Below are 10,940 nucleotides of genomic sequence, written 5' to 3'. Positions count from 1 at the left end.
TTCTCACAATGGTTGCTCTAAAGATATGGGTGGAGCAGACACATTTTAAATTAATTCTAATGACCATTACAGGTTTAAGATAAGGTTAAGACTAAAATAATAATATTAAAAAGAACAAATACTTACTAGGATCATTCTTTTCTAATAGCAGGAACAATGCGAGTGTTATATTTGGCATATTTTGCAACAACGGATCACTGAAGCTTCCTAGCTCTGATTCCTTAGCATTCTTCTCTGTCATCATCAGCTTTGATGGCACAGTCAGAAGAAGCGAACCTTCTTTGAATTCTTTTGTTGCTTTCAAACCAAACTCGTAGCCTTCAAACTCGGCTATTTCAATACCTGTAATGTTGTGTACATTTTGTTTAATATTTGTTTTATGGTTATGCAAAAATAGAAGTATAATTGGGCCTTTAAAACATGATAAGACATGTTTATCAACTGTCATCAGTCATTTTTATTAAATCTCTCACTCACACTTACGAGAGTTGTGCGGTATTCTCACATTCCTTTGACGTGACAGTTCACACATTTGTAGTAGCCCAATTATAGTAAAAATGTATTAATAATTTAATTATTATCTATTCTTATACTATGCTGAGCGAAAATATTAAAAACCTTTGAATAATATTTTTTTTGTCTTCCATTTTTCTAATACATTACAAAATATTAATAAAATGCTAATTACATTCATCCTTGATTACTTGTTTTATAGACAATTGATAAGACTATATTGAGAACCATCAATAGTACAAACTATTATTATTAACTCACATTTACATTACAACTGACTCATATTTTATGACTTCCTTATACATAAATCATATAGAATTCACTGTCCATTTAAGATTGGTATGATAATCAACTTCCATCATTTAGAGACAGATTAATCGAAAACTGTAACCAATTGTCAGTGCTTACAACAACTCAGTCTTATTAGGTTGACAAACAGGAAAATGGAAAGAAATTCTTAGAGTTACTAGGTACTTATTTTAAACTTGCTGCACAAGATTGTTTGCACTTACCATCAAGTTGCACCTCATTCTCACTTAGCCACTTGTAAAACTTATCAATGTTTGAATGCCTGCCCTGTCCACTTTTAGGCTGAGGACCCTCTAGATTCAATATTTCTTTAATGAGAGCATCAATTTCTAAATGATGCTCCCAACTTTTTATCACATTAGTAGAAGCCTGGAATACTCGCGTTAATCTCAACACTTTATCCACGAGAACTGCTAATTCTTTACGTTTTTGTTGAATGAACTTATTGTTTTCCTTCCCTGCATTCTTCTTGGGATTTTGTTTTGATTGAGATTTGCGGCCCATACTGTTCAAAGTGCTGGCACTTCAAGAGTTAAAACTAAACTAAAAATATAGAAAGTAACTTAATCTAAAACGTGGGAATAATATACGCTAAAAATAGGTTCCTAAAATTTTGAAATGTTTTCCTTTCAAAAGTGAAAGATATTTGACGTAAAGGTTGTTATACACTTAGGGCTGCTATGTTTAACACTTGTTTCGAGTAAACTTTTTTACATAATTTATATAATGTTCGATGTCTACTAACTACTGGTATGAAGTATGATAGCAAAAGGTTTTGATTGCGTGATGATAATGATTTATTTGCACGTTACCTAATTATTAACATGACAACAATTAAACACAACCTTCAATATTGTAACTACCTTCATCAAATGAGATACCTTCTTAAACAATCATTTATTATGCAAAGTAAAATTTAAATCAAACTTGACACCTGATTTTCTTGTTTTTTTTTTTACATAAATGGGCACTGTAGAATTTTTAATAAAATATTAAGGTTGTTAGGTAAGTGTAAGGGTTCTAAATTATTCTGCAAGCAATACAGGTACTTTTTAACTTTTTTTGATTGGCATTTACTTTAAATTAGTTGAATAAGGTTTTAGTTTCAAAACTCATATTATTTTTTAATAAATCTTTCTCTAATGTAGACCAAGCCTTATAATTGTGTTCCAGATACGACACAACGACTATTGTCGCACTTTTAACATGATGAGAAGTTAAGCTGTAGGTACTGTACCACACCGTAACGTATTTTTTATTTGGATTTACTTTTATTTAGCAAAACCGAAAATTTAAAATATTTTAGGTAAGCTAAATGACCAGACCAGTTTTACTAGAATATATTTAATTAGTTTATTATCTATACCAAAACTTTGAAAAAACAAAAAACGGAACGTAGTCCAATGGCGCGAAAAGTTTGAAAATTATCAGTTTGCAACTCTTGCAAGATTTTTTAACGCAATAGTACTTAACTTATAACTCTTATAAAGTAGTATGTTGTGTTAAATCGTGAGACATTATATTACACAATAATTGGGAAAGTATAGGTAAGTACATACTTATTTATGTAGAATGTAATGTAGGTTAAATAGGTATGAACTTTATTTATGTTGTGTTTATACATATTACTACATATATTGCTCATAAAGATAAAAACTATTGTAGGCCTAGATACTTAAGATTATTATAAGTCCTTCAATTACAGGTTGTTAAAACTCTTTTATAGTTTTTTGTGAACTCAAGAAAAAAGACATAGGTATCAATAAAAAAATAACTGTTACGTTTTGTTACAACTAGTCATGTCTATAGAACTATTTAATTTGACATGTAAATTTTCTTGTGCTAAAAAATGTAGGTACTTTTAATAACATCACAGTTGATTAGGCATTGATAAAGATCTAACTTCGTTTGGCAATGACAGTGGTGCAGCGAGCACTTGGCACCGGAGCGGCCAGTTCCCAGAAAAGTTATTTGAAATCGTCCCACTTTTGGGGCCAGAGAAAGAATTGTTCTGTATATTAATGCGGTTGCAGAATGTAGTATAGAGTAGAATGTAGTAAATTATGTAATGTATCACTCTATTTAATGTTTTAACGTACCTCATTTTGTGAAAGCCACCTGTTATTGGTATTGAAATTATGTATTTAGTAAACCATTTAACCAGTTAGGATAGGTACCTACCTATCTCATAAAGTCTCATAAAGTCTGAACGATTAGGGAAATCATTTTTCCCTTTTCTCAAGCAGGTAATGAATGTTTGTCAATAAATGTTGCATAAATGTTTATCAAGGTTCTACTGAATTTCTGTGATTTATTTGAAGCGAGTGCTATCTGCCTTACACTACCTGGACAATTCTCCGTATTTTAAAATGCAACGTGGAAGTTTAAAATGATTCATCAAACTAATGCATCGGTTGTAGATGACTAGATGACTATTGTTAATATTTTATCCATGCTCACATAATACCTATTGGAGGTACCTACTTTAAACACTTCAAATATTTTTTGCCTACAACAACCTCGTGAATTACAGTAACACTTTCTCTTTTTAGTATAGCAAAATAAACAAGGACGAAATATTTACCTGCAAACAGGTAAGTACCTACGTAAGGATCGTAGAATGTAGACGACATGCGGTAGTCTGTAGTTTCTGCGAGCACTCAAGGAAAAAGTGTGTAAGTATATTAGGTATATACCTACTCATGCTGAAAAATACTCACGGATCCCGACGCCTGGAGAAACCGAACCTATAGATTGACTCAAAAGCATTGTGTTCTGTCTTATGTGAATGTGGGACGTGAGCGTGTTTGGCTCCAAATTCCATTTGTCCAACATTTCAACCATTTAGTTAGTAATAAAGTACTGCATTTTTTTTAAACATTGTCCCACACTAGGACTTTCTCCTGTGTCGTGGGTGCGTTTACAAACATACAAGTTCACATACACAGTTGAAAAAACAGTACTTGTCTACCTATTTGCTTCACACTGCAAAGTAACCATTTTACTAATACTTAAGTAAGTTCTACTTTAATTTACTTAAAGGCCATACCTAAGTTACTACTACTTAAGTAGGTACTTATTGACATAGGTAATACCTATTAATATAACATAAGTACTTATAAGCTATAAATAAATTTTGACATCATCATACTCATATCATCATTTAATAATAATATATCAAATGTAAAATCTTACAATGTTATTTATACCAATACGTATGATTAGGTCTAGGTACCTACATATACTTATATACTTAGTTATTTACTTCATATACCCGTCTTCATTGAAGATAATGAATCATTTTGTATCTCACATAATTACTTCATACAATTATCTCCATATACGTACATAAATTAAGTTCCTTCGATAGTGCGGCGTAATTAATGCGAATATGTCTTTATCTTAATAGTAATAATTAATCTGTATTAAAGAAAAAATACATAAGAATGTGGGGTATTTATTGCCAAGATGGAGGAGGAAATTGTTGATTAACTATCGTATTTTCACGTTTTTTGTATACCAAAACCAACGAACTTCCGTGTCATTCAATATGTCTTGATATTTTCCTCTTAATAGAGTATAATCGTTGATTTATCATACTTAAGTAGATCTAAAAGATGTGTGGAATGATTTGGACAGTGAAACGGAAGATCCTTTATCTGACAGTTTGGAATGCACTCACTGTTCTCTGCTGACGACAAAAAATAAATTAGAGCTATGAACATCATCCACTGAGAATCAGGCCAAACTTGACTCAGCTGTATCACGGGGAATTCTTAATCCTCTTTGTGCATTACTCTTCGATCATTAATATAAACGCATTACTTGATACAATCTGTATTGACAAAAATGTAACCCGTGGGTAGAGTAGATCCTCATATTCGCAGGCACTTGGAAGGAGAATTAATACTTAAGTCATGTCTATCTTATTAAAATCAACCATAATAACAATTTAATGTTGTACATGACATCAGGTTATGCAATTTACCCATAACAACACTAGCTAATAACAATGAAATTATTATTTACGACCTACAAATATTTCTAAGAACGCATTGTGTTTACCATGTTAAGTTATTCAAATCAATTCCTTCAAGGAGTCATTAAACAACAGCTGTCAACCAAGAAGCTAAAATACTAAGTACAAAATGATTGAGATCTAAATGATGTTGTTACAATATTATTTACTTTATTGTTCTCTGAAATCTCGATTTAAAGGCAGCAAGTGCCAATAGCGGTTACCTACTTGACAAACCCAATGCAGACAACAGAATTTTGTTGGATCTCCTATACTTTTCAGTAGTAGCTAGCATTGAAATTTAACTAGATGATATAATTCTAGCTGAGATTTAATAGAGATGAATTTAAACAATAATTTTTGAGCTAAACGTAATAACTTGATAATTTATTCGTGAAAAAGATTGCAGGGTCTGTAGACCAGTGGCCTAGCGTGCCTTGAGGGGGAAAATCATCCAATGGCTTTTCACGCTCTGTCTCTCGAGCCTCAAAGGATACTATAACAGTGAGCCCATGTTTGAGGGCCCTAACGACGATGTTAATTTTCTTAAAGTTGCTGCCAACTTTTGAACGCATGCTTTACACGAAAATGTGTGTGTTCAAACTTTGGTAATTTCTGAAATTAAATAAAATCGGGAGGTTTTTATTTTTTTGTTTACGTTGGTGGGCCCCTGTAGCCCGGGGGCCCCGTATGATTGATACGGCATAAACGGCGCTAGCTACGCCCCTGCTGTAGACTCTGTAGGCGTTACGACGATGCATATCTAACAAAACAAAGATGAAACTGAAATTAAACGCTATTTTGCTACGTAATCTTTTGAAGAAACAGTTGTTTATCGTCCTGTAAAGTGTACAACCGACTAACAGTCACAATAATATGGTCGGTATATGACCATGCAATTAAAATTTTGTAAGACCTAAGATTTTATGAGGCATAGATTGTTTAGCTTACAGCACATTGGTTTGTATTAGTCACGCTTGCCATACTTACATCCTTGTGCAAACGCACAAAAAATAAAGAACACGACTTGACAAAAGTTAGATCATCTTTGCCTGTATCAGATATATTTTAACTTCCACATGATCCTATTATTCAATTATTAAGTCGGACGACATCTATTTGTATGTTGACTTAGTCATCAACATCACCAGTAGATATAATTTTTTTGGACCCTAGTTAACAAAAAGTTAGGGATCGTCACAGTAGCTTGTTAATTTTGATATTCAGTCATCGCATTACCTAATGCGATGGGTTTATCACCAATTTTTTCTTCACTAAACTGTACCTTGAAAGAGTCGTTGAGTATTCAGGAGGTATTAAGCCTTTCAAGTCTTAGACTTCATAACTTTTTATTGCCAAACTATTCTATGAAACTTATAGCAAGTATGAAATTCATCAATCTTCATCATTATAGTCTTTTTTATCTTTTTGTAATTCAGAGTTCGGCTTTTAACTACAAATTTGTCTGATGGAAAGCAATTATGCCGTCGACTATGGAGGATGTCGGCCCATATGCAAAATTTTCTCTCATGATTTCAGTATAGGTACTCAATCTTTGTCCTTCTGAAAACTTGTATTTAGTGACATGTAGGTATCTTTTTGAAGATTTGTTTAAAATTATCCGCAGAAAAATACTGACTTTATTTTTGCACGCTGTCATTCTCAGGTAGATAAAAAATATAAAAATAACATAATTGACTCATTTTCAAAATGCCACACAAACACCAAAACGTATCAAAAGTCCGACGGCCGCACCTTTATGTAAGTCTATCCGATCCGTTAAGAAATCTGGTACATCCAGTTTGAGGCAGCAGTCATTGACAACACTTAAGTGTCCCATGCGTTTGAATTATTCTATATTTCCTTTGAAGAACTCCTTTCGGATTTCTAAACTAATACCGTACACATAATATTAGGTACTACGAAGAACTTACAAAATTAACCAAGGCATCAATTTGAAGTTTAACAGAACTGAGCCATCAGACATGTGACGATTGTTCCAATGAGATCATAGTTCACATTCGCAGTACAATTTGCATGGGTTAACGCGTGAAATAATAGTAGAGTTTCTACTTGAATTCCTGAGCGACACACCTTTCATTACGGAGTCAGCGCTGGCCCTAGGTTCGGTTCGAAAGTTTCTAGCTCTAATGTGTATAATACAGTCGAAACATTTATGTTGATTGAGAATTCTAATAAAGGCTATGAGCTCAGCGATCGTGGAATACATTAGCGAAGCGTGAACTTTATGCAAAGCTCGGTGCGTACCGTTTAACGCAGTAACGGCTTTAACTATTTAATTTATAATAGCTATCCTGATTTTCAATTAAGCTTAATGTCCACGTTATCATGCACTTATTATCTAAGCAAATTGAATTTTGTTGAGTGACTAGCCTAGCAATCGCTTGGGGCGCTATAAATATAGTGTTTAGGGTCCAGCCATATATTTAGCAATGATGTCAGTTCGCTAACATGTTAAATATTGAAAGACTTGCGGCACTAGGTACGGGTTTTTCTGGATTAGTAAACCAGCAGGTAGTTTATATGGATGATTTAAGGAATACCTGAATAAAATAAACATACGGTACGTGATCATTTCCTACTCATAACGCCATTTATTTCCCTAATGAATATGTAGAGTAACAAATATTTACTCCCATTAAAGGAAATTCCCACTTATACTATGAAGAATTCCCTATTGATTAACCATTGATCTATTGGTTTGTCAGGAAAAAAATCTTCTCTGATTTATAGGGCATCTATAGGACAGCATCAGCAGCTTCTGATGTTACAATGAAAGTCAGGACGGACTGTTCAATTGCACGGTACAATACTACGCAACATTCATCATAGGCGTCAAATATCTACGGGAAAATTATTTGTCCAACCTATTATACATAGTTTTAAGTCTACCAACTACGATATGCTACAATCCAGTATGCGGAAAGTTGAAGATACTAGGAAGTGGCACACAGGTTATTTTGTCGGAACCGTTTTAACAAGTCTCACAAAGTAGTAATAAATTAGTAAAATATAGTTTTATTTTGTATGATAAATACAAAGTTAAAAGAAGTCCGGAATTAACAAGAACTAGCGAGATGAGAAGAAAACGTTTTCCTGGAAATAGTCGTGACCATTTACCATACCTAAGTAGGTTCTTTAGCTACAGACTTGCTAGTAAGCTCCTACATATCTACATACATCATCGTAGAGATCGCAAATGTTTTAAATATTGTGAAATACCAAGAATGAAGCCTAAAGTGCACTATTGGTATTGGAAAAAATCAATTAATTGGGTGTTGAAGGAGATTGATGTGTTAATTAACAAACAAACGTATTCTAATTAAACTTTCTGATTAATAATATCAAAATTTAATTACGTGCACCTTGGCATTTGCCATACCTCTAACATTTGCCTCTAATTAATTAAAAAATCAACTAACGCGGAACTTTTTTATCTAACGACGCCTCTTCTTTACGCAAATAAAATGACAAACATCATTTATTTGAATAATCAACTACCTACTTAATGCATATGCGGAGTGAGGAAGATATAAATCATTATTTAATCGATCGCTGTGTTATTTAAAGCTTTAATAATTGCGATTGTATTGTCCGATTGGTTTTAATTCATTAATAAATCCGCCTTCTGTCCACTCCCATAACGATCAAGTTGGAGTAAGTGAGAATTACTTATAAGGGTGCGGAAGAGTAACTCGTGCGGCAAGTTGCACGACGTGTGCTGTGCTCTGCATTATAATGCATGGCATTGGATTTTTATATTGTAAAATTTAATGGATCGTTTCAGCTGTTTCATGCTTCAAAGCCACCGAATCAAGGCCATGTCAGTAATAAATATAAATGCACACAAGGAAATAACACCTATTAATTCAATAGTGAACAATTTACTCAGGTATTCCTTAAACTGTTTTTGAAGTAGTTCTGACCGTTAGCGAGCGCGTCAGTGAGGACTCAGAGCCATTTCTGCCAAGTGAACTTACGCACTACGACGTACGTAATTAATATAAGTCACTTTCCATGTCATCTTCATTCGGTAATAGTTGTGATGTCACGAGTGACGAAGAGATTCGTTGCGTCTGACGTGCTAACTGCGGTTAGTGATGAAGTGATGGACGAGCATTTTATTGTTTGTCGATATCGACAGTTTGCCGGTTTCTCGCATGTTCTATGTACATGACACGTGTTATGTGCAAATGTGACTCAAACAAACACTAGGTAATTGGCGTTAGTAATCACTTGTTTCAATCCCGTCTCTAAACGATGTTCTCGGGTTTCAGGTGAGTCGATTTATTAGTTATCTGCATTAGCATCTATGCACTCATCCAACGCGTAGACTGCGTTTTATGAACAGTTTTATCAGGATATTCTATGGTTATAACAAAGATCATGGAACTCGTATTTACTAGTTAAGCAATACAGTACTTCCAAAAACCTTGTAACGGTTATCATTCACAATTAAATCCCATAGAATGAAGGATAATTCGCATATGTGACCTAGTTTTACAACTGAGAGGGCCAAAAGTCACAACTGTTTGCTGATAACATCTTACGTAGATGGTTAATCTCGTGGACACACAAATAGTTACAAAACCAAGAATGTGAGAAGGTATTTTATTGTCAACAATCACCAAAGCTAATGGAAATGTCTACGCAATATCACTATTTGTTTGAACAGCGCTGTGTTGATTTCTTTGTATTGTTGCAGCATATAATTATGTACGTTTGAAAGCTGGAAACACAAATAGGGAATGATAATTGTAAAGACAACATTAAGTAACACATGAAGCTTTGCTCCTATTTGTATAAGAGTAGAACAAGTCTATAAAATTTCCATCGACACATAAACTATCGATATATCCTCCTGCAGCGTCCAATCACTAAACATACGAATCATCGAATCAATTACGAAGAATTACATCATCGAAGGATTGAGTCACGGTCACGACCTGTTCCGACTAGGTCCTTTTGTCCGTGGGTTGGGTCCTTAGTCATCACGTGACTATATCCAACTCACTACTGACCGCAATGTTGTAAACAATCATGTTGTTAGTATGCTCTGACGTCCACGTTAATATCATAAGTAATTGTAAAGTTCAGCTGCATTCATAGTGTCGACATGCCACCTCTACTAAAAGGATAATGTCGCGTTCACGAAGTACACCCGTGTTGGGCTAATTTTAGAACTAATGGCACAGCAATGTCTACGGTTATTACAATAAAAGTATAAATATCGTGACTTCTGCTGCATACAAATCGTCTTGTTTATCAACGCTTGTTTACTACTCTGTAGCGTCTACCCAAAAGCTTTTTGAATATCAAAGTTCTTATACTGCGGACCTACACTTTATTATATGTTTCACATAATAAAAACCAGGTTTTTTATATATCTTTATTTATTTAGAGGTTTATGATTAAAAACCAGGATGCTATATTTAATCTTATTTATTTAAAAGACTAGACTTCATAAGATAAACACTTATTAGATACTTAAGTCCTAATTAAGTAATATTTCATTCAGGAACGATCAAGTAATGTGATAGCATACAAACTGAAGAGCTTTGTACCTATTTACTTTATTGAAGGTTGCATGCTTAACATTGAAAACTGCACGAAGCGTTACATTCGATATTTTATCTTGGGAAATATTCTGATCTTTGTATATAACTCCTTATATATAGATTCTTGGAGGTCTTATAAGTACTTAGGAATTGTTAATCAAGATAAAATTTATTGATGTATTTTTATTCACTAATTTAAGAGCAAATTAAGCTACCAATAGTGCCACCCTTGACACCAGTGTCAAGTTTGAACCCAAAACCAGTACGTTAAAGTATATTTTTTTTAAAACATGTTTGTATGTTTTTCTTGTAGCCTTCCAGAGTTCTCACCAGTGCCTGTGTTCTAGAAGGAGATCAACTTACGTGTTTTCAAGTCCCAAGTGAAAAACTTGTCTAGGTGGGCGTCTCCCATAGTCGGTTTCATCATAGATTTATCATTTATTACTGTCAAACAGAGACATTTAATGATTATTTTACCCAGTCTTTAGCGCTTGTTTTCGGAACAAAATCGTTACTAAGGA

The 10,940-nt window shown here is 33.6% G+C and overlaps 1 protein-coding gene across 1 annotated transcript; it reads right to left on the bottom strand.

Annotated features, from left to right (window-relative positions):
• Positions 1-17: 17 nt before the first annotated feature.
• On the bottom strand, positions 18-1,646 carry LOC126912981 (actin-histidine N-methyltransferase-like). Its single transcript, XM_050707608.1, has 2 exons — positions 1,026-1,646; positions 18-342 (listed from the first exon to the last, which is right to left on the bottom strand). Exons 1-2 carry the CDS (start codon positions 1,324-1,326, stop codon positions 92-94), a joined length of 552 nt encoding a protein of 183 aa, XP_050563565.1. The 5' UTR covers positions 1,327-1,646; the 3' UTR covers positions 18-91.
• Between the last annotated feature and the right edge of the window lie 9,294 nt (positions 1,647-10,940).

This window comes from Spodoptera frugiperda, unplaced genomic scaffold (genome assembly GCF_023101765.2).
Source record: "Spodoptera frugiperda isolate SF20-4 unplaced genomic scaffold, AGI-APGP_CSIRO_Sfru_2.0 tig00000675_1, whole genome shotgun sequence".
NCBI classification, from domain to species: Eukaryota; Metazoa; Arthropoda; class Insecta; order Lepidoptera; family Noctuidae; genus Spodoptera; species Spodoptera frugiperda.
Note: the sequence above shows the minus strand (reverse complement) of the source record. Positions and strands in the feature narration are given on the sequence as shown.

Excerpts from the sequence above, each read along its gene's own strand:
- LOC126912981 (XM_050707608.1), bottom strand. The coding sequence starts at position 1,326 with ATGGGCCGCAAATCTCAATCAAAACAAAATCCCAAGAAGAATGCAGGG. Across the intron at positions 343-1,025 it reads GAATGAGGTGCAACTTGATG|GTATTGAAATAGCCGAGTTT; the intron begins GTAAGTGCAAAC and ends ACAACATTACAG.